Here is a 23915-nt window from a genome sequence, read left to right as displayed (position 1 = left end):
ACCAAGTACGGCTATTGACATAGATGTTCTAATCACACACCTGGGGAAAAGAAACAGTTAACAGAGAAAAATTATTGGACAACTAACCGGTGGCATTCTGCAGATATTAACCCGAAGCAAAATTCAGACAAAAGCCTTCCTGTCTGCTACACACTAAGGTCTTCATGAGAAGGACCCTTAAGTAGTGACCTTCAGTCAAACAGTCATAGCTGAAAAACGTCTTCAGGATGACTGCCTGAACTAATATCATCTTGCTTTTAATAATATCCATGACCAGAGCCCTGAACAACCTGATCAAATGCACTCTGTACTTTCACAGAAGTTTACCACAGAACAGGATGCAACTCAGTATGATTCACTGGTGCAGCAGTAGTATCCTACACCTACACAATGTCTTGTTTCCCATGCACCCCTCTGTTGCAGCACAGATGGAGCAATTTATATCTGGGGGCAAAGTCTCACACAGTTTGAGTGATTTTTTAATAACAAAAAGCAAAAAGACTTGTGGAGACTCTCCACAAGATGGAAGAGATGGAACATCCACAAAGGCTAAATTGACATTCATCAAGCCTGGGTCCTTGCACTGTCACCAGGAGAAAGGCTCCTCCAAACCTCTACTTTAATTTGGCTCCCTTGGATTAACCTCTCCTTCTCTCTGTTGATCAGAGAGGGCAGCCCAGGAAGACTGGTTCCTGCTGACAATTTTTCACCCTTGATGCAGTGTAATCAAGGTTTGAAGTATCTCCAGCATTTTCAGCAACTTATCAAACGCCAAGTGCTTTTGTTTCAGCAGACTCTGCACATTACACGATATTCATTACTTAAAACCAAAGACTTAAACTGTGGATGCTAATGCTATGAGCAGGGGATCTTCCTGGGCCCTACAGATAGCAGCTTCCCTGCCTGCTCAACTTGCAATCTATACTGCCCTATCTGCACTGAAAATCATACTGTCTAATAGCAGAATTCAGATACTGTGCGATTCTGAACGAAGCAATAACGTCCAATTGAAAGTCACATACAGAGGTCTAATGTCCTGACCCACTTCCCAGCTTCTCATCACCAAGCTTTCCTGAGTCTCTGTTTCAGGGTAGTCACAGCAGCAGCAGCACCTCCTCCTAGTGGCTCCCCACCACAGGGCAGGCAGGCTTGCACCCAGCTCTTCACTCAGTATCTGCTGGATGGCGGCAAAGTGCTGACGTAGGAGCCTGGGTTCAGTTCCAAGATCCAGCCCTGTCTACAGACCCTCTTGCCTGCTGTCCAAGGCTGTATACCTCCTTTTGTGCTTCTCCTTCCCACTGCTGGCTCTGCTTCCATGTCCCAGATGAATACTTCTCAGCATTCAAGTCAGGCTGTGGCCTCCTCCATCTCGCCCCAACACAAAGAGCAGAGAGACGGAACACAGAAAGGAGCTTTCCTTTTCTCTAGCAACACAGCTCTGAGAAAACCACTTGCAGAAATGGTCTTCCTTCCTCAATCACTGCTGTTGTCCTGAGTGGGTGTTGCCCAGCTGCTCTACAGGGAAACCGCTATACCAGGCATTAAATGCTTGGTAAATATAGTTGTCACCCTCCAAAAGATCTCTCAGGTACATGCAGCTCTTTCCAGAGCTTTGTAAGTTGGCCACACACGGGTAGTTTTATGATGCTACCTAAAAGTACACCCAGCTAGACTGTCATGATTAAGCGCTTGATGGACTACTAGAAAAAAAAAGCTGAGGACACAATGTCTTTTTTCCTCCTTCCAGTTTGTTCTCTGAAATAGCTGGAAAAGAACCCAAAAGGCTCCAGCTGGAGGCGGACACAGCATGGAAAATTCCAGTCTGAACCACTGAAGTTTTAGTAACTGAAAAAGAGAGGTATATAATAGGGATAGTTAAACAGTTTTAATTATAGGTGGTGGTACCAGTTATGCCTATGATTGCATGACCCTGGTTACACACTCACAATAGCTCCAGTGAAAATAATGCCCTCACCGCTCTGGGGGACACACAGAAAGAGCAGCATGGGGAGACAAAGGTGATAGCGGTGTTCTATAAAAACTCTTTTGTTTACTGCCTTTCAAGATGATAGCCCCCGAGTAGTAAATGTAAAACTTGGAGCGAGATGGTAAGGCAATCTCTAGGAGATATTTCTGTAGGTGGCTGGACCTCTTAGATCCCCCTAAACTTGAGAGACCTCAGGAGGTGCTGGATTAAGAGAGGGAACAAACCCTTGGTACATCAAGGCATTTTGGCTTGCCTCTCCCCTCCTCTACTGTTCTACCTGCCACCTGGACCCGTGTCCGGGATGTGACTTTCCCAGCCTCAGCTGGCTCCAGCCCAGACATCTGCACCCAAGCCAGTCAGCCTTTGTAATTAGGGGCAGTGAACCATCACCAGAGTGATCCAACTACTTTCAGGAGATGTCTGCCTAAGACAAAGATGAACTGCCTCTCAGGGGCGCCTGCTTCCTCCCTCAGCCCACAAAGGAAGAAGAAGGTGGCCAGTGCAGATGAACAGCTACATTAACTATGAGGAATCCTATCCCTCCTTACTAGCCCGTTACTCCAACATTTCTCAGATATTTTTAAATAGTTTCTTCCCCTGACAGTAACTCAGCTGTTTGCTCAATGTCATAGAGGGGGACAGCTTACAGCAGCCTGCTGCAAGCTTCACAGTTGCACCTGAATGGCAGGAAAGCAGCTCACAGTACTATTCCATTGTTATTGTTTGGCAAAGCTTTGAATGAATGTGAAAATAAGCAGTCTGAAGTCTAAAGAATGTTCCTGCCCGCACTTGGAAAGCTTTTACCCCACCGCACAACTAGAAGCTTCAACAGAGGAAATAAAGAAAAGCTTAAATTTGGCAGAAACTGATGGTTTATCTTCTCACACTCGTTACACAGAAATCCCTCCTTTCCCGTGCTTTGCATTTAGGAGAGCTAATGGGTCCGTGAACAGAAAAGACAATAGAAAGGAACTGAAATAATGGATCCAGCCATCATTAAATCATATGGAAATATTCCCACAAAATCCAATAAAAAGCCATTGTAGCAAAATCATCATCAGAATCACCTCTCTCCGTATGAACAAGAGCCACACTTGCAGCTCTTTCCAACCAGGGCAAAGCTCTTGGTCAGCTCTCTCCTCTCAGAACACAGGAATGGGTTATTACCAAGTGGCATACCCAGCCCCTTACCAGGTTACACATCCTTAGTGCTATGTTAACAAAAAGCAGCAGAGCATTCTTACTGCATTGAGTCATCTGAGACTGAAAAAGAGCAAGCCTCTGTGTGTGGTAAAGAAGTCTCCCTCAAAGCTCACAGTTGTGTTAGGAATTCAAAGAGCTGACTACTGTAGACGAGGCTATAAATCATCAAATGATAAAAAAAAATATGAACAATCTTGCTGCAGTGCTGCTCTGTTCCAGTACAGACATCTGACATGCCGCTAGTCAGGGTACACCGTCTGCCAGAGGCCATTCTGGAAAAGGCCATCCTTGCTTCCACTCCAGTTAACAGACACTTCAGGTACAAAACCCGGCAAAGCTTGTCCTTAACAAAGCCTGGTGTAAATCTCTGCAGTGATCCAGCTGCAGAAGCTGGGAGGTATTTCCAGCACCACCGTGCCTTCCCAGTTTCTGCCACAACAGCATTCTGACAATATCTTTTAGGCACACATTTTCTAAAGGAGCTCCTACAGCTGTAATCCCTATAGGTGCTTGCTAAGTGAACTCTCTCCTGGTTATATGATAGTCCAAGTGTTACAGACCATGATCCGATCTCTCCAGCTTTTTTCCTGGAGCGTCCATGATCCCTTCCATGAGTACCATAAAATTTCTGCTGGTGTCCCTGAACATTCCATAGAATTTTCAAACATTAGGAGTCCCAGCCACTGGAGACAGGGGTGGTCAGTGGGAAGAACGCATGGACACTCAGAGTACTGACCTGGCCCTCTGACATTGACATCCAGAACGTCCACTTCTTGATCTGCTTGAGGTGGCGTAAGGGCTAGTGATGTGCTCCCACAGATATCTGCTGCCTCCAAGTGCTGCTGTGTCCACTGGCGCTGATCTATTTGCTCGTCACCTTCTGGGAGCAAGGCTTGATCCTCAGCCTGAGCACAGGACACAAGCAGTTGCTTCGAAATGCTCATCAAGTGATCAAAGACAATGAAAGTTTTTTGGGTTCTCTTAGTTTTGTGGGGTTTTTTTTGCTTGTTTGGGAGTGTGTGTGTGTTGGGGTTTTGGTTTTGTTTGTTTCTCCTAGTTTTTTTAAGCTAATGACAGTCTCCCTTTACCTCTACTTTCAGCTTTCCTTTACCTCTATCTTTACTTTTCCTTTACCTCTATCTTCACTTTTCCTTTACCTCTATATTCAGCTTTCACGCACCCACCATATGCTATCAGGCCTGAACCGCAAGACATGACACTACCATTAACCTTCTCAGCAGGGCGAGGATACTGGAGCAGAAGTGACCTGTTTTTTTCGACTGGTCTGTGGTGGTAGTGTTAACCCAAGGATTTACTCCTCAAATATCTTTAGTTATATACTACAAATCCCTATGCAAAGGGAGGTTTTGAGCTAGAGGCACACTCTGGAAGCTAATGCAGCTGTTTTCCTCACCATCATTTTCAGTTTCAGGCAATATTCAAATCTTACCTTTGCTCTCTTTGGCTGAGGTCCACCATCACCTGCCCAGTGTTCAGTTGGTCCAGAATTGGCCAGGTTACCCTCTGGTATCTGGACTGACAAATTCCTATCAAACAAGGAGACCACATCACTTTGCAGCCTTAGCAGGTGCTTCTACTGCTACTTATACCAGCCTGCAGAGAACAAGGGTGGGATGCTTGCAAACAGTGACCAGGAAATTAGAAATCTCAGGCAGCCAACAGTGGCATTAAATGCATTTACAACTGCCAACTCAAGTTAATTCAGTGGAGAGCCAAAACTGCACAAATGGAATTCTTCTTTTGAAACTTGCCATTATTTCTGAGTCATGTCTTTAACACATTGAGCTGGATGTATTAAAATTCACTGTCACCTATAAACCTAAAAATGTCTCACCTATTCCACGGGGAAATTATGCAAATAGTACCCAACTGCTGAACTAAACAGAGTGTCAGAAAACCAGGAGATCAGATTCCTTACTAGCAGTTTATAAATTACATTTAATTCAAGTTCTTCTGTCCAAAATAGATGTATTAACTTTTAGAGAAACTGCTTAAGAAGTTCTAGCTGAAAAGGTAGCTTTCTCTAGGAGTTAAGTGCCTTTAATTACAAATCCATACAACACATTCTCAAAATCTTCTAATACACTACCAAACACAACAGCAGTGGCCGAAATGTGAACTTACTTGAGTCCAACAGCATCTTCCCCAACTGGCTCTCTGCGCTTATGATTACTAGGATCCCTGCGTAGGATAAAGCCTTCTGGGAGCCACAGTGAGCCATGTTTGCGCTTACGCTTTGCCATCATCACGCCCAAGAGAAGGATTAAAAGAATGATCAAAGCTGCCACGGCAAGTAGGTAAAGCATCTGGGTCTTCGGTGGTACCAAAGGCTCACCTAAAAATTCCGGTTAAAATACAATGAGATTAACAAAGTAGAGCTGATTTTCCATCTACTCACTTCCTTTTCTCACTCGGTCTTCCTCACAGACAGCATATTATCTCTAACTGATGCATTTAGAGCAAAGGCTTGAGGAAGTTCAGGCTCTGCTGCAACTGCTGTAAGAACACATCTTTCTGCCTTCCTCCAGTCTTATTTCTCAAAATATTTTTTAGAGTATATGACTGCTGAACTGAAGATCCTGCTCCTTCCTCAACAGTCCTGCTTGCTGAAGGCAGCCACCCTGAACGACTGCAGAGAGCGCTGACCTACCGAAAGACATGAAAATGACCCAAGAAGCAATAGTGATGTTACCCACCTAGCGTAAGGTTACAGCTGAGCCTCAAACTGAGGAAGAGGGAAGCATAAATCAAATGGATTACACATTGGCAGAGCAGAAAATATGTCGTAGATTGAGGAAAGTCCTCCCCAGCTTTCTCTCTAATGGCACCTATTCACTGAATTCATGGCTCAGAGCACATAAATGGTTTTTTTGGTAGACAAGATCAATGCAGTGCGTGGCACACTGCTGCAGCACATGAGATTACTCTTTCTACCAGTGGTAAAATGACTAGGCTCCAAACTCAAATGCCCTTCCTTACTAAACTGAACATCCCCTTGGAGCAGAATCAGCATATCGCACATACATACTTCTATAACTGGGGATGAGTAAGTTAGCTCCCAGAAACTATACTGAACAAGGAGACATATTAAAATGATGATCAATAATCTGAGTACGAATTTTACAAGCCGCAAGTCATTTTTGGTGACAGCCTTCCTCCACAAGCAATTACTTACTTTGGACAGACACAAAAGGATAAGGCAACATGCCCTTGATGGCCTGAGCAGCTAAGAGAGCTGCAGCAGCTTCTGTGTTCTGAAAGCACTGCTCCGAATCCTCGGCACACTGACGGTTGTCAATCTCCAGGAACACCCTGGTGCTGCAAGGCACAGAAGTCAGCAACAGAAACTTTTGCCAAAGCACCAGGTTAAACCGCAGCCTTTTAAGTTAATCTTCCCACCCCAGGACCGAATCTGGCAGCTGCGCTAGCTTTACATGAAAAACAGACTACAGTTCTAGAAGGTCCAGAATGCCCCAGACCTCTACGAATAAGAGCTACCAGCATAACAAGGCCACAAGAACAAAGATATCCACTCACCCAATGACCTCTTGCTCTAGTTCTCTGGGCTTGCGAACGACCACAAGTGAACGTCGACTCCGTGCTGCGGATTTCTCCCCATAGTATGGGAACACCATGGGATTTCCCTGGGAGTCCAGCTTGATTCTCAGATTGGTGTGCAGAAGAGTTCCCAAAGTGCGCAAGAAGCTGCGAACATCACCCAGCAGCTCATCAGGGGGCATCAAGACCACAATGATTAGGGTCCCTTCCGCCAGCTTCTCAGCTTTGTCCCCAGCACAGTCCAGACCGTCCCAGCCACACTCCTCACTATTACAGCCCTGGTCACAGCGGCCATCTGCATAGTGATCTGCACAGTACTTGTCATACCTGCAACGGCAAAAGGGTTACAGGCAGCACACAGGACACACACATTCTGTACAGTATACCTGCAGTCTAAGGACCAAGGCTTTACACTCCTCATAATCATTTACAGTAAAATAACACTCATATACAGGATATAAAGAAAAAAAACATAAGCCCAGGACAAGCTTGCAAATTGGCAGTGTGGAAGCAGGAAACTGAATGCCCCAAGAACACACAGTTCAATTCTAGTACCAGTGGAAGAGAATTGCGTATTCTGTTTACTAAGATAAAGTTGTAACACCTCCTGCCTCACAACGGAGAATCGCCCCTGCAAAGCTGTAGCATTTATCACAAATAACTGAAGAGAAAGACGTTTCATAACAGACAAGCTGGAAAAAACGTTCAGAGGTAGCCAATACAGCTGGGGTAAAAACACAGGCATTGCTGGTATAGAGTGAAATTCAGGATAGGAGGCAGTACTGTTAAAATCTAGCAGAAGGTGAAATGCATCCTACTTACATTTCCACAGAAAGCAGGGCAGATCCATCAAGCAGGCTAACACATTAACATTGCCCGGGTTATCAACTTAGTTCATAGCATACAAATTCCAGAACTTCCCAAACCCAATGAAAAGTACACAAAGCAGCTGAAACTGCTTGATGCCAAAGCAAGTAACAGCAACAGAAATGACAGAAGAGATGGGAGCAGCAGGCATCAAGTGTATCAACTACGTGAAAGCGCTAGCAGGGGACACATTAGTGACACAGAGAAACCACTCGCAGGATCAAGCCTTACTTGCATGTTCTGCCATTCTGCTGACATTCAAAGTTGTCAAATAGGCACTCAGGTGTGTTACAGAAGTCATCACACTTCCCATTGAAAAGCATCCAGCAGCGCAATGAAGAGGAGCAGTTGGCCCATGGATCTTCCATTGTCAGGGAGCAGTCGCCTCCATCCCACTGGCAGGCATGAGTGTTGCAATCTTCATCACAATAGCCATCTTTTGCTTTTTCTGCACACTGGGAATCCAAACATCCTTGAGGCTCTGGGCTGAAAGTTACGGGCTGTTCACACTGACTGCCTTGGGTGTGAGCAGGACACTGACAATAATAGTAAGGAGACTGAGAATGAGGGTGGCAGCTCCCACCATTCTGGCAGGGAGCACTGGCACAGCCTGTGTGTGTCTGGCATTCCTCTCCCACTGACAACTTGGGGCAATAGCACCGTGGACCAGAAGACGTCTGGATGCACTGCTCCCCCTTCTTGCATTTCACTTGTCCACAAGTACTATGGCTGCTGAACTCACATTTTGCTCCAGAATAACCCTACAGGGAAAAAAAAAAAGGCAAAACAACCAGGCTCACCAACTTAATCTTCAGTGCTCTGAGGGCTGGAGGAAAGGCATCATATGCAAACCTTTTCTCCCAGATAATTCCTCTAGCCTCACTGCAGGAGCTGTGAATTTCTGGATCTAGCCTCAGGGATAAACTAGGAACTTAAGGCTCCATAACATTTTGAAATGGGCTTAGAAGAGCTGTTAACAAGGGGAATCTTGCAGTAAGCAGGGAAAACATGGGATAGCAAAACACCTGTTAAAATGTAAGGCTTGGTTTAAGGCAGAAAAGCCAGTTATCCTGCCTCAACAGCAGAATTGTTTGGGGTAACAACGGGCAGCATCATTCTCCTAGGGCACTTGGAAGCCCTAGGTTTCCCAGCTAAGTAGATAAACTAAAGGATTTGGCCAAAGACCATCTGAGGACACAGCTTTGCAAGCAATACAGAAAAGATAACTTTCACCCAGAGTGGACCAGTGAAATTAATGAGAGAGTAGCCAGAGAACTCTAAAGCCAAGACAGGCGATTCAATTTCAGGATACATTGCTTACGGGAGGACACTGGCAGATGAACCCATCCGGCATATTGCTGGCAACAGCACAGGTACCTCCGTTCTGACAAGGCTTCCGGGGACACACATCTATCACGCTCTCACAGTGACGACCTGAGATGTAGACACAAAGGGAGATGAGAGCAGAGAAATGTGTGTGTGTGCACATTAAAAAGCCATCACAAAATGAAACACTCCGATGAACAGACAACCAGGCAAACACTCCAAAGAGACCTTAGCCTCAGAACAGGCAGGGCACGCCTCTCCTGATAACACATGCTCTCAAGTAGCTGCCTAAGTAGCGCTAGGGCAAGGCACAACCCAGCATCCTGAAGGGGTATTTGGAGAGAGTCCGCCTTGTCTGCTTCCTCAAGAATATGTGTGACCCAGCATGAAGACAGAATTTGCTGCTGCCACCTCCAGGTCACCCCCGCAGGCACAGAGGATGAAGGTCCTGTACCACATGAATTTGGGGGTTCCTATCACTTCTTCACTTTCTGGGAGATGGTCATTGAGTCCAAGGTAAAATCACACTAACTATGAGCAAATGAGCCTCACGATCAGATGCTACATGAGTGAATAGGACAAGCAAGGGGAGTCTCCTCAACTGTCCAGCTAAACAGAGAGGTCTGACTGCACTGAGTAGCATTTGTAGCAGCTCCCAAAATCAAGCTCGGACATCAAACTTTAAAAAGATGAGGATGACCTAAGGATGACTTAGACCTCTCCAAGAAAAAGTTAATAGCAAGCTCCGCACATGTACAGCCAAGACTGACTGCTCACAGACAGGGCAGGATGGCCCACAGAGTCCTAGCATCCTCTAAGTCACAACCCACAGCAAAGCCAACCCCATCCCCTCCCAGGCAGAAAGGGTCAATGTGGAATGTGCAGAAGACAAACAGCTAGAGGAAGCAGCAAGCTCCCCCTCTGTGCCTAACATTTCCAGACAGATTTCATGTCTGAGACACAGCAGCTCTCCCTGCTCCTCCTAGAGTACAGCAAGTCTGCAATCCCAACACTGCACATTTCAGCCACCCTTCCGTGAGAGCCAGAAGCAACACAATGCATAAATCACAAAAGCAAGCTTAACAGATAGGCTTAAATTTAAACCTATCTGACGACCTGCACCAGCGTCCCACTAGCTAGCCTGGCTCCACTTCCCTCCTGTGTTGCTCTTTTAGGAATTTCTTTTGTCAGTCTAGGTAATGCATTCAAAAACTGCTACATGTACTCTTCAGATATAGGTCTTTGTGATTTTTTGCATCTGACAACCATAAATTTAATAGAAAATCACAGCATCTTTAAATTTTAAAGAGAAAAAAGAGTAAAAACTACTGATAAAGCATGCAGAGAACGTCACTGGGAAGGTGGAAGGTTTTACTGGAGAAAAACTAAACATATAAGAAGTTCAACTGGCATGGAAACTGGAAAGCTGAAAGTTAAGACACATCTGGAGACTATTAGCCCAAACTTACACCCAGTGGGAGGCAGAAAGCAGAACAGCAGACATACTAACAAAGAAGAGATCTAGAGAGAGACAGACATAAGTTTGCACAGTGTGTAATTCTTGCAAACTTGTGATTCAAGGTTGGATTGTGGAAGGATCACATCACTAAGCTAGGCATGTACAGTCTGTCTATGCAGAGAGTATTCCCGTCCTGACCATATCACCAATGTAAAGAAAGGGAGCGAGGAGCAGAGAAGGAGGCCAAAAGCTAATTATGGATAATCATGACACTGATTTAGAGAGAAAATCCACATGCTACTTTGCAAAAGGGAAAGCCATGGAGAAGATGACATATGAGCAGTTACACTTCCAATATTGGAAATGCGAAATTACGAAGGAGAGAGAAGTACCTCAGGAAAAAAAATTCTGGCAGCCAAGTGTCTCAGGGGATTGCTTTGTCTGAGACAGTTTTGGAGGACAAACTTCTTAGAAGGTTTAAAAACTGAGACATCACGTGGGGAAACAATCAGACCCTGTAAAGTGAAGTGACTAGATAACATGACTGCCAGAAAGGGAAAGAATGACCTTTTTTTTTAAGATATTACTCTGAAACTGGAAGCATGTTTATGACTACTCACCAGTAAAAGCACTACGACAGATGCACTTGTAATCATTTATCAGTTGAACACAGTCCAGACTTCCACGAGGGTTACAAGGACTAGAGAGGCATTCGTTTATATCTCCCTCGCATCGCTCGCCTGCAAAGCCTGGGGGACAAAGACAGCTGTAGCCCCCGATCTGGTCGATGCACTGCCCTCCATTAAAGCAGCGGGGTGCTCCTGAGTCTGAAACACAGTCATCAACGTTCTCCTCACAGAAACGGCCTGTCAAGACAGTAAAAAGTAACAATTAGAGGATACAGCGTCATGGCCTCATTTCCTACAGTGATCATCAAGTTTTAAGACCATGTCTCACACAGTCCTACATATAAACAGGTAATGATCCCAGCTTAATGCAAACCATACTCTGTGCAGACAGAGAGCCTCAGATCAGGCCCTGGAAGCATGCAGTTCAGAGTCAGGCTGTTCACAACAGCAGATCATACTGGCATTCAGCAGCTTTCATGCTTGGCTTAAATTAAGGGCATATTAAGAAACCCAAACCCAAACCAAAAATGATGCACTCAATTTTGCCCTGCAGCTGTATATAGCAGGGCAGTCCTGCATTGCCCATGCAAGGCCGCGAATCTCCCACCATTCGTTTGACATGATGGCAACCCTGAAACTCGGCAAAGAGTGTTTGTAGCGACATCGTTAAAACAGGCAATAACAAACCAACAGAAAAGTGACTGTGACAAAACACAGCGTCTGGGCTATCAGTTTGACTTCTGGGCACCCACGGAAAACTCTCAACACCGGCCTCAGAGAGCAGTTCCTCCCCTTTCCCTGCATTGTGCCCTTTTAAGGGACATTGTCCGGTACTGATTCTGCCTACACCACACAATATAACAGATAAAGGGGACAGTGAGTGTAAGCCGAGCAAGGAGTTCTGTCTGTTAATACAGTTGATTCATTTGGAGCAGGTAAAGCCTTTCACCTCAACATGGAGGATGCTTACACTGGCATTAGTAAAGTCTTCAACTTAAACAAAAGGTAAGGCTTGATATCATAAGTAACTATATAAATCTTTTCTAATTCCTTTAATTTACAAAAAAGGAATTGTCACATTCAAAAAGTAATTCATCTCCACAAATAAAGACTTAAGAATTAAAAGCAATCCATTCACAGCCTCTCAGTGGAGGGTGACTGCTTTAGTGGAACCCAGAAATTCTGGCAATGTAGAAGTTGGTACATAGATGCACATTTGATGTAGTGACATAAGAAGCAACTTTTTGTATATTATTTAATTGGGGGACCAAATACAGAACAATACAGGGAGAATTGCTAACACAATGATTTACAATGAAAGAAATGCTTATCCAGACTGGGGAGACGTGCTGACAGCTACACCACAGTGAAGGAACTACACGGGCAGGAGGGAAATTATCAGATTATTTTCTAATTTTACTTAAACTTACTTTACGAACCAAGAATTTAGTTATATCTGACACACACCTGGAGATTTTGCCCATACTGAGATGACACCCATCAGACAGAAAAAGCAAATTCAGAGGAATGTAAAATCTTTAACTGAATTGAGAAAGAAACTTGAAAAAAAGTGTTCGATGAGAAAGTACTCATTGATGGGTCAAAATGTGCAGTCCTGAGTATTTTCAAAGGTAGAACTTGGGGCCATCAAGTTAGACATAACAGGGAAACAAAAGGTTGGTTTTCACGACACATGACATTAAACAGGCTGTGGAATCATACTTAGTGAAAACTGCCATTATGTAACTGCAGCCTTTTGTTTTTATAAAAAAAAAGTTTTCAATAAGAGAGCTCAAATTTGCTGAAATAGTTTCAGCCAGCCTAGGGGCACTGAACTTCTTTCCACAAAAGACTTCAGAACAGAGGACAAGGCAGGGCCAAAATCTAAACAAGTAAAGGACACTGGAAATTACACAAGAACTAAGCAAGTTTTCTGTATATTTCATAGCATCTTAGCAAAAAAAATCCCAAAACTCTAGGATTTGCTATTTGTCAAACCAGGTAGGCCTGGGAAAGACCTTACCGGCAATCTCGTCCATCCCCACTGCCAAAGACATATCATACATTCCCAAAGGACCTTGCCATGACCTATTCCTTTAAAAGAGAAAAAGAAAGAAAACCCAAACCAGCAGCTTTTATTTCTAAAGAGAAAATATGTATCTCAAGAGGCTCAGTGCACTTTGGGAACATTCTTCTAAGAAAATAATGCATTCCCTTCAGACTCTGCATCACAAAAGTAGTCAGAAAGGAAAATTCCCTCTTGTAAGATTCACTTAATTGCTAAGCTTCATACCCCAAGTTCCTGGTGGACAGGAGCATTTGAAACGGTTGACGAGGTCTATACACGTTCCTCCATTCTGGCAGGGCTGAAACTGGCACTCATCCACTTCATATTCACAGTTGACACCCTGGTATCCAGGCACACACTGCCAGTATAAAAATAGGTGTGAGTTATGTTCTAACAGATACATTACCAAATATCTGAGAAAGGCCAACACAGAAAAAAAGAACCCTCAGTAGGACAGATTATAACTGCCCTCGTAGCTCTACAACTGCAAGTGATTACAAGGGCTGCACGACCAGCCAGCTTAAGTACACAACTTGACCACACTGACTACTTAACAGCACAGTGCCTGCCTGAATTTGAGTCACTTTACTCCTGCAAAATATAGTGATCAAATCCTGACACCCTTTAGCACTGAGATCAGCTTAGCAGTTTTGACTTAGTGTTTACACAAAACTCATCCTTTCTCTTTAGGGTGTGAGCATCCAAGGTGTTGTGCCATTCTGAAAAGCTCAGAAAGGTTGATAAACCATAGTCTCATGGTTTACCCACGCTGCATCAGTTGTAGGAAACAGAAAGCAGTGTAAGGCACCTCCCACCCTGAGAAGCAAGGGATACTTTGTCCATCCAGTAGGGAGAATACAGCATTCCTTTAATGCATTCTACAACTATTTTAATATAAACTAAGGCAAAAAATCTTTCAAGATATGAACCCCATCCCCACAGAGACAAAGAGATCAAATGCCCATCAATCACACCACCCTACACTCATACCTGTAATGTAGTTTTAAAAGCCTCCCAGGAGCACTGCTTCTGCTACAACTCAATTAAAAAAATCTTTCCAGGTGCAGGTTGCTTTTATCCCCTCCCTCTTTGAAGCTACTGTACCACTTGCATGTGTTTCTGATGTCTTTTGATTCTTTTGCATCATGATGCTCTACTACTTCCTACTAAACCTTCGTGCATTACCTTGCACTGGTATCCACCCAGGTGATCCCGGCAGGTAGCGCCATTCTGGCAGGGGCTGGAGTCGCACTCATTCAGCTGCACCTCACAATAACTGCCAGTGTAACCTACCTGGCACTGGCAGTGGTGTGTGTTTCCAACACTGAAGCAATGACCAGAGTGCTGGCACAACTGGTCCACTGTAACTCCTGAAATAAAGTTGAATCAAGTGAGCAAATACATAAAACATCCTTGCCTTAAGTGTTAGTAGCTCAGCCAGAAATGCATGTAGCTAGAATAAATTATTGAAAAATTGGGACTGAAGAACTGAAGAGTTACTCTTCAAATTACAGTGAGTCAGACCCAAAACTGGCTTCTCGATAAAGTCACTGCTCTGCCCCACTGGAGCATCAGCATCCACACTGGCATGAATTAATTTCATTGTTGTATTATTTTCCCAGTGACTGGTGAATACCTATCTCTAAAGTGATATTGTTGCAATACAAAAGTCCAACGTCCAAGTACCTAGAAAATATAAAACGTCCAAGTACCTAGAAAGACTGCAAAAGGTACTGGAGCTTGACACTCTGCTCCTTCAACAGTGAACCTGTTTGTCTGGATTTCCTGGACAAAAATCGCATGACACTCTCCATCAGCCTGGCCTACAAGCCATCTTCCAAGAAGAAATTAACATGAAAACCATATCTTTTACATGTACACAATCTGAAGCAGGAAGGGGGCCATGGTATTACCTATATAGCTAAATAGTGCACTGGTAGCTAGTATTCTTCTCAGAAATACTCACAAAGATCGTAAGTTACAAGATGCCATTCTTGTACAAGGACAATATGTCTTAAACCTGGCCTGCCTGGGATTTAGCAGAAATGCATAAATAGCCAAGGCATTTTCCGAAAGGTCAGTCCACCTAAAACAGTATTCTGAAACTCTAAGACTTCATAAAACATTCGATTCCACTCATTTACCCCTTTGTGAAGCTGCCACTTGACACGAGACATTGGGCACATCACAGTAAGCCCCAGTCCAGCCGGATGGGCAGACGCATTGAGTCTGGGCTCCACTCTGGACACACGTGCCTTTATTCTTACAGGGAGACTTGCTGCACAGATCCATAAGAGCCTGGAGAGACAAAAAACCACAACATGATATATGGCAAATGCTGTAAGAAACAATACCTGGAATACAAGTTCAAGAAGCACAGAAAGGAAGCTCTGCTAAACTGGTTCCATGTGGCACTGGAAAGAAAGGAACAGTGCTTCCCAAGTCTAAGCCTTCACTAACAACCTGAAGTGCTCACATGCCTAGGAAAGCGCACATGTCCAGAGAAGAAAACCCCAGATGGCAGCATCATTTCAAGAGTGAGCTGATCCTCAGACCGTGCTATGCAGAGGGATCTTCGGCAGGCTGAGTCTGAGGAAATTTAGTTTTATCTCAGCCTAGGCTTCTAGCTCCACAGTTGTAGAAGGCTTCCAGCTACCAACAGTAACAGCTGCCCTTTACTTTTCCCAAACTACCCCCGTCTTCAATGTTTTTGAGGACGATCAGATGTGTTCTGAAGCTGTTGTAGGGCAAGGTGACTACGATATCATTGCCATCACAGAAACGTGGTGGGATGACTCACATAACTGGAGTACAGCTATGTTGGGATATAAACTCTTCAGGCGGGACAGGAAGGGTAGGAAAGGAGGCGGGGTAGCCCTCTATGTTAAAGAGTGCTTTGATACTCTTGAACTGGATTACAGTGAGGATGGGACCGAGTGCCTATGGGTTAAAATCAGAGGAGCTCACAAGAAGGGGGACTTTGTGATAGGAGTCTGTTACAGACCACCCAGCCAAGAACAAGCAGCTGATGAGCTCTTCTATAAACAGCTGGGGACAGTCTCTAGATCTCTGCCTCTTGTCCTTGTGGGTGACTTTAATTTTCCGGATGTCTGCTGGGAGTACAATACAGCAGAAAGGAAACAGTCTAGGAGGTTCCTGGAGTGCATGGAAGACAACTTCCTTGCACAACTGGTTAGTGAACCAACAAGGGAGGGTGCCTTCCTAGACCTGCTGTTTGTGAATAGAGAAGGTCTTGTTGGGGATGTGACGGTTGGAGGACGCCTGGGACTAAGCGATCATGAGATGATAGGGTTTTCAGTTCTAGGTGGGATAAGGAAGGGGACTAACAAAACTATCACATTAAACTTCCAGAGGGCAGACTTTGGCCTGTTCAGAAGGTTGGTTAGCAAAGTCCCATGGGAAACAGTCCTTCAGGGCAAGGGAGCCCACGAGGGTTGGGCGCTCTTGAAAAATGAAATCCTAGCAGCTCAAGAGCAGGTCATCCCTGTGTTCCGGAAAAGGAGCCGGCAGGGGGAAAAGCCAGCTTGGTGGAGCAGGGAGATCTCAAGATGTGTCAATAATAAGAAGAAGCTCTATGTGCTTTGGAGGAAAGGACAGGCATCTTGGGTGGACTACAGGGAGGAAGTGAGATCGCGCAGAGAAAAAATCAGGAGGGCTAAGGCCCAACTAGAAATCAAATTGGCTAAGTCTGTGAAAGACAACAAAAAGTCTTTCTACAAATACATTAACAGGAAAAGGAGGACAAGGGAGAATATCCAGTCCCTATCGGATGCAGAAGGAATAACAGTGACAGGGGATAAGGACAAGGCTGAGGTACTTAATGCCTTCTTCGCCTCAGTCTTTAATAGCAAAGAAAGTTGTTCCTTCTGTTTACAAACCCAAGAGTTAGAGGAGCAGAATGAGGCTCCCATGATCCAACAGGAGGCGGTTAGAGACTTGTTTGCCCAGCTAGACTCCCACAAGTCTATGGGGCCGGATGGGACCCACCCAAGAGTATTGAAGGAGCTGGCGGATGTCCTTTCCAAACCCCTATCCATCATCTTGCAGTGGTCCTGGCTGACTGGGGAAGTTCCACTAGACTGGAGGCTGGCTGATGTTGTGCCCATCTACAAGAAGGGTTGCAGAGAGGACCCGGGGAACTACAGGCCTGTCAGTCTCACCTCAGTGCCAGGGAAAGTCATGGAACGGGTAATCTTGAGCGCTATCATGAAGCACATGCAAGAGAACCGGGTGATCAGGCCCAGTCAACATGGGTTTACAAAAGGCAGATCTTGCCAAACTAACCTGATCACCTTCTATGACAAAACCACTCAATTACTGGATGGGGGAAAGGCTGTGGATGTAGTCTTCTTGGACTTCAGTAAAGCCTTTGACACAGTTTCTCACAGCATTCTGCTTCAGAAACTGTCAGCCTCTGGCCTGGACAGGCGCACACTCTCCTGGGTTGAAAACTGGTTGGATGGCCGGGCCCAGAGAGTGGTGGTCAATGGAGTTAACTCCAGCTGGAGGCCAGTTACAAGTGGAGTTCCTCAGGGCTCAGTACTGGGTCCAGCTCTGTTCAATGTCTTTATCAATGACCTGGATGAAGGCATCGAGTGCACCCTCAGCAAGTTTGCAGATGACACTAAGCTGGGAGGAAGTGTGGATCTGCTGGAGGGTAGGGAGGCTCTGCAAAGGGATCTGAACAGGCTGGACCGCTGGGCTGAGACCAATGGCATGAGGTTTAACAAGACCAAATGCCGGGTCCTGCACTTGGGGCACAACAACCCTATGCAGCGCTACAGACTGGGGGAAGAGTGGCTGGAGAGCTGCATGGAAGAGAAGGACCTGGGGGTGCTGGTTGACAGCCGACTGAACATGAGCCAGCAGTGCGCCCAGGTGGCCAAGAAAGCCAAGATGCCAAAGCATCTTGGCTTGTATCAGAAATGGGGTTACCAGCAGGTCCAGGGAGGTTATTCTCCCTCTGTACTCGGCACTGGTGAGACCGCACCTTGAATACTGTGTTCAGTTCTGGACCCCTCACCACAAGAAGGATGTTGAGGCTCTGGAGCGTGTCCAGAGAAGAGCAACAAAGCTGGTGAAGGGGCTGGAGAACAAGTCGTACGAGGAGAGGCTGAAAGAGCTGGGGTTGTTTAGCCTGGAGAAGAAGAGGCTGAGGGGAGACCTTATTATTCTCTACAACTACCTAAAAGGAGGTTGTGGAGAGGAGGGAGCTGGCCTCTTCTCCCAAGTGACAGGGGACAGGACAAGAGGGAATGGCCTGAAGCTCCGCCAGAGGAGGTTCAGGTTGGATATCAGAAAAAAATTCTTCACAGAAGGAGTCATTGGGCACTGGAACAGGCTGCCCAGGGAGGTGGTCGAGTCGCCTTCCCTGGAGGTGTTTAAGGAACGGGTGGATGAAGTGCTGAGGGACATGGTTTAGGGATGTTAGGAATGGTTGGACTCGATGATCCAGTGGGTCCTTTCCAACCTGGTGATTCTGTGATTCTGTTCTGCATTTTGAACTCTGCTTTTCTTTTTTGTCATTAGCTCACCATACCTGCTTTTGGCCCCATTTGCCCCAGTATAGTCCCTCCAAGTTCTTCTGTCCTCTGAGACACAATAGAAACACCACAACGGAACTGAAGATGGGCCAAAGTATACTGCTTTTCTTGATTCCTTATATAAAAAGGTTTCAAAACAAAGAGACTAAAACTCAGTAAATCTTCATATGAAAGTGGAGGGAGGACCCAAAATAACTCTGACCTAAAACAAAGCAGCCACTAACCATCATTCCCTTTTTAAGCACTTCAGTCTTCAAATTAACAGAGCTATTTGATTGATTTCAAGCTGACTTGAGGGAAGGATGAGGTTTTTAAAGCAAGTAGCACTGAATTTTGGCTGTAAAATGCAATTTCAATTGCAGAAATTTGTGCTTTTCAGATGCAAACTGTCTCCTCACAAAGTTTAAAGTAGAAAAATCTGTGCTTTCACAGGCAACCAAAAAGAAACTTGGAATTAAATTTTATCACATGTAGTTGAGCGTGAAGAAGAAAAACACCGAGCCTCTTGCTTCTGCATTTGTAATGAGTAGCTGACTGTTCTACATGCAAATTCTATAACTTGTGAATCATTGTCTGATTCTGTTCTGCTTATTTAGCTTTGCTAATTAGGTCAAGCCAGTTTACCACTAAGACAAGAATTATAGTGTAGCTTTAATCTACAAAATTTGCCAATACAGCTTTGAATAGTACTCAAAAATTTAGAAAGTTCTGATTCCTTGTATAAAATGAGCAATACATTATGATTGAGTTCTCTGAACATAAAGCAGACTTTCTAAGAATCCACATCATCTAATTTGGGGGCAGGCACATTCATCCTTTTCTCAAGTGAAAACAAAGCAAACATAACAGAAGAGGAACTACTGAACTTCACTACACTTTATGATCACTCTCAATGCTAATACTCCCAATGAGGTTTAAGCAGTGTGCTCAGAATTCTTAATGAGGGTGGCAGCAGGGCTGCATTTTCAGGTCACTTCATTACTTTGCATTCACTTCATCCACAAGCGATACCTAGAAGCATACCTGACAACTTAATATCTAGCAACACACTTCTGGAAAATCACCTTCCCAACTGCCACTAAAATGCTGCTTCTAACACTTGCTGCTTTCCAAAGACACATTGGCACAGAAGACGGCTGTATAGAATTGTGCTTTCCAATAGTTTAAGAAACCCACATATTTTTATTTTTTTTTTAACGGCAGCACTCAGGCTACTTATGAAGGAAGCCAGTACAGCGCTTCAAAGCTAGAGTCTCAAACCATTCTTGTTGTTCCAACATGGGATTGTGGCTCCCATGCTCAGCTGTGCAGAACTGTAAATTGTCTGAACTCCAGTCTGTAAGTAAGGTCCAAGCTTTTTACTGAGGTTGTGAACTGGATAATCACATCAGTTACTGCCCTAAAACATTTTCTGGCTTCTTCTGGGGAAAAAAAAATAATAAATCTACAATCAGTCTGGAATAACTATATCTCCCTGTGTAAAACTGAACAGTTAAACCAAGAGCCTGCTAGTCATAGAATCCTAGAATGGTTTGAGTTGGAATTAGATGATCCCTAAGGTCCCTCTCAAACCCACTGCCAAGGGCAGGGACACCTCCCACCAGACCAGGCCGCTCATGGTCTCATCCAACCTGGCCTAGAACACTTGCAGGGAGAGAGCACCCACAGCTTCCCTGGGCAACCTGTGCCAGTGCCTCACCACCCTCATTGTGAAGAATTTCCTTTTTAGGTGTAGTCTAAATCTTCCCCTCTCCAATTTACAGCCATTTCCACTAGTCCTATCACTACAGGCCTTTGTAGAAAGTACCTCCCCTGCTTTCTTGTAGCCCCTTCAGGTACTGGAAGGCTGCTTTAAAGTCTCCTTGGAGCCTTCTTTTCTCCAGGCTGAACAACACCAACTCTCTCAGCCTGTCCTTCTGTGGGAGGTATAGGTAATCACACTGATATTCTGCTATTCAAAGTTGGCTTTAGTCTTGGGGGGCGTGTGGAGAGGGTGGGGGGTGGGAGTGCACGTTCAGTGTTTTGTTTAATATAGGAGTCTGCCTTCAGTCAGGACAATTTTATGCTTCAGATGAAATGCAGGCATTTTCAAAGCTAACAGCTGTTTCTCATTTAAGAAGAAAACTAATCTAGAAAGTTCCAGTGACACCTGTCCTCATAAATAACCAAGATTTTCTTCCCCCTTGCAAACAGACACTTTCTATTTCTAGAGTTTTGAGCAGGGGCACTTGCTGTGTTAGACAGAGGTGCTGGGCTTATTTTTCTCAGGGATAAGGTGCCACGGTTGGTACCTCACACCTAACTTGATCACCTCTGCTGCTGGACAGTTCAAACAGCAGCACTCTGCAAAACAGGCAAGAAACAGGAACCCACCTGGCAGTTCTTCCCAGTGTAACCCAAAGGACAGATACATCGGTATGTGCCTAGGCTGTCTGTGCAAGAGCCTTTGTTCAAGCAAGGATGTGAATCACACTCATTAATTTCCGTGAGGCAGAAGGGTCCTGTAAACCCCAGCGGACACTGGCAAGTGAAGGAATTGATCCCATCCACACAAGTGCCTCCATTGAAACAGGAGCTGTAAGAGAATGAGAACAAAGGCAAGCTGAGGCAAAATGCAATTAACTCACAGCCAAAACAGCATGTAAACAGCATTACTGAAATAAGAGAGAAAAACAGATTTACATAGTACTCTGATCACTGGTAAAATCCTGCTAAAGAAGTTTGAATCAGATAACAGCAATTCAAGGGGACTCCAGCTCACCCTCCAGGTCGCTGCCTTTTACCCTGGCAGGCAAAGAAAGTAAAGCAGGGTTTCAGTTGGTGACAGAGGTAACTTATTTAATGAAATCTTCCCAGCTTCAATGTATACCACAAACAGTACTGTACCAGGTAGGTTTGTGGCTTGCTCAAACTGATAAGTTTTATACAAATGTCATTACAATTTACTATTGTATTACAAATTATGAGCAGCAAAACAATTTGCCTCGTTTTTTAAGCTTCAAAGGAGTCACAGGTATGTTTTCTCAAGGAAAAAGTTCATATAAGATGCAAAACACAATCACGTTCTTCATGGAAATTATGTGAAAGTATTGGTATTGCTAAATCCCTTCCCCCTCTTCTCATGAGAACCTTAAGTCCTTGATTTGTAAAACTATTCATACATGCCCTGGCAGAATTCAGATCAAAGGAATTATCCTACTCCCCCCCCAATCTTCTGATCAGATGAAATGTTGGCCAAATTAGGTATCCTACAGAGAAATTACTGTGAAAGTTAGGAAAAGTGATGCCTCATGCAAAATTGACTGCTTTTTCCTTCTATAGAACCCCCTGCCAAGAAACTCCTGATCCTCTGAATACAACCCTAGATCAGGCTCAAGATAATCAATTTGATGAAGTGCACAAATCAAATTCATGTTTGCTGTCTCTTTTGTGTATTGTCAAAGGGTACTTCCATAAACGAAGCCCACAACTCACCTCCTCAAACTTGCAGTGCAAGTTTTAAGTATCTAAATTCTGACTGTGATTATGACAGAGATGTCAACATTAAACTACTTATCAGAGACGACTTCTGCCTTGTGGGCTAAATTCTGTTCTACAGAGAGCAGAAACTGCTGTATACATTCAAGGCAAAACAAGGAAGAGAATACAGAAGGCCTGCAAGCACTTAGGTACCTGCTTTTGGTGGAACACACTATCTCCAAAAGAAGATGGCACTCATAGGCCGCTTGTCACACAAGACACGGAAGAATTATTTAAACTGAATTCAAATTAGCCAACCATAAAGGCGCTCTTAAGTACAGCTCAGTAAATTCTGGTTGGGAAGGTGTGACTGGTTTAGCTTGTCAGAGCATTGAAAATTGCTACATCCTTCATACCTGCAAGACTGGTTTCTGTCCTAGCTGATAATGAAAACAAAACCAGGATGAACCTCAAGGGAGAACCAGGCTTTCTGCTAAAACACTCAACATAGTTTACTTGATTAAACAACTGTTGTATAAATTAAACACACCCTCACCAGTGACACAATTGTTCTTAAGCAAAATGTTAAAATACTTCCTCCCCCACAAATGCGATTTTATAAAGGATAAGAAAGATCTTTTCTTTGAGCGCAGAAAACACATGAGAACACTAGCAGCTTTGCATTTAGGTGCCTTATTTGTTTCTGGTAACTAGACTAGAACAGCCTTTTTTTTTTTTAATTACATCAAGATTTATTACAAATTGTTTCCATTTCAGATTCTGAAGTTACATCAATCCCCACAAAGTTTAAAATAAATACACAGGCAGATGATGAATACACAGGGTTAACTCTCAAGGAGATTTTAAAACTAACAAGTGAACCCTTTACAAAAGGACCAGCTGTGGAGCATTTTAACTGAGTTCCACACCTCCTCCTTGTCCCTCCTCCACAAGACGCATCCCAGTGTGAGCATTAAAAGATCTGTAATGATCAAACCTTTCTAGTTCAGAATATGTGGACTTAGTGTTCCTCCTGGTTGCTTCTTCATATTATTTGTAGTCAATAACTCAACACAGGGCTACTTTAACCTTCCTGCCTTTCTGAGAGTTGGCCATCACTTCCATTTTAGCAGCTTCTGTATTTCTCACAGTAACTGATCATAACCAATCAATTATTTTCTCTCCCCTATGTGGCAAAGGTCTTATAAAAATATAGATTATTTAATAAGCTAGCATCTATTACTGTCTTAACATTTGTTAAACACTGTCACATTTCTCCTATTCTAGCTAGGTGTGTAAACTGAACCAAATTCGACAGGCAGCAGGATCCTCGTCCTTAAAAACTGCTTCTGAGTAGGACTGACTTCAAGCCACGAGCACACATTGTGTGGCTCCTTGGTGCAGTAGCACAGTGAAGTTACCTCACCTCTCAGTGCATTCATCGATGTTGTACTCGCAGTTGGTTCCCTGAAATCCAGGTGGACACCTGCATGTGTAGCTGTTGACGTAGTGGGTACACGTGCCTCCATTCCTGCACGGTTCACTCAGACATTCATTGGTATCTGTTTGACATTTATCTCCATGAAAACCAGGTAGGCAGATGCACGAGAAAGAGTTTATTCCATCTATGCATGAAGCTCCATTTTGACAGGGATCTAAGACAGAGCATTACAGTAAGCATTAAAAGGGGCAACAGTCACAGACCAGGCCTGGTGTAGTAGCTTTTGGAAAAAAGGTATCACGTAGCCCATAACATGACAGACCACTGACAAAT

At 44.3% G+C, this 23915-nt stretch overlaps 1 protein-coding gene across 1 annotated transcript in view; it reads right to left on the bottom strand.

Annotated features, from left to right (window-relative positions):
* NOTCH2 (notch receptor 2) overlaps window positions 1-23915 on the bottom strand; it is an 87328-nt gene that overhangs the window by 6320 nt on the left and 57093 nt on the right. The window contains exons 17-29 of the mRNA XM_054072410.1: window positions 23568-23796; window positions 21056-21257; window positions 15263-15416; window positions 14304-14488; window positions 13344-13476; window positions 11042-11287; window positions 8958-9070; window positions 7868-8397; window positions 6749-7096; window positions 6387-6529; window positions 5336-5546; window positions 4641-4737; window positions 3927-4095 (exon numbers count right to left, since the gene is read on the bottom strand). Of these exons, the coding sequence (XP_053928385.1) occupies window positions 3927-4095; window positions 4641-4737; window positions 5336-5546; window positions 6387-6529; window positions 6749-7096; window positions 7868-8397; window positions 8958-9070; window positions 11042-11287; window positions 13344-13476; window positions 14304-14488; window positions 15263-15416; window positions 21056-21257; window positions 23568-23796 (2760 nt within the window). The remainder of the gene's footprint in view (window positions 1-3926; window positions 4096-4640; window positions 4738-5335; window positions 5547-6386; window positions 6530-6748; window positions 7097-7867; window positions 8398-8957; window positions 9071-11041; window positions 11288-13343; window positions 13477-14303; window positions 14489-15262; window positions 15417-21055; window positions 21258-23567; window positions 23797-23915) is intronic.

The sequence above is a fragment of the Cuculus canorus genome, chromosome 8 (assembly GCF_017976375.1).
Source record: "Cuculus canorus isolate bCucCan1 chromosome 8, bCucCan1.pri, whole genome shotgun sequence".
In the NCBI taxonomy this organism is placed as follows: domain Eukaryota; kingdom Metazoa; phylum Chordata; class Aves; order Cuculiformes; family Cuculidae; genus Cuculus; species Cuculus canorus.
Note: the sequence above shows the minus strand (reverse complement) of the source record. Positions and strands in the feature narration are given on the sequence as shown.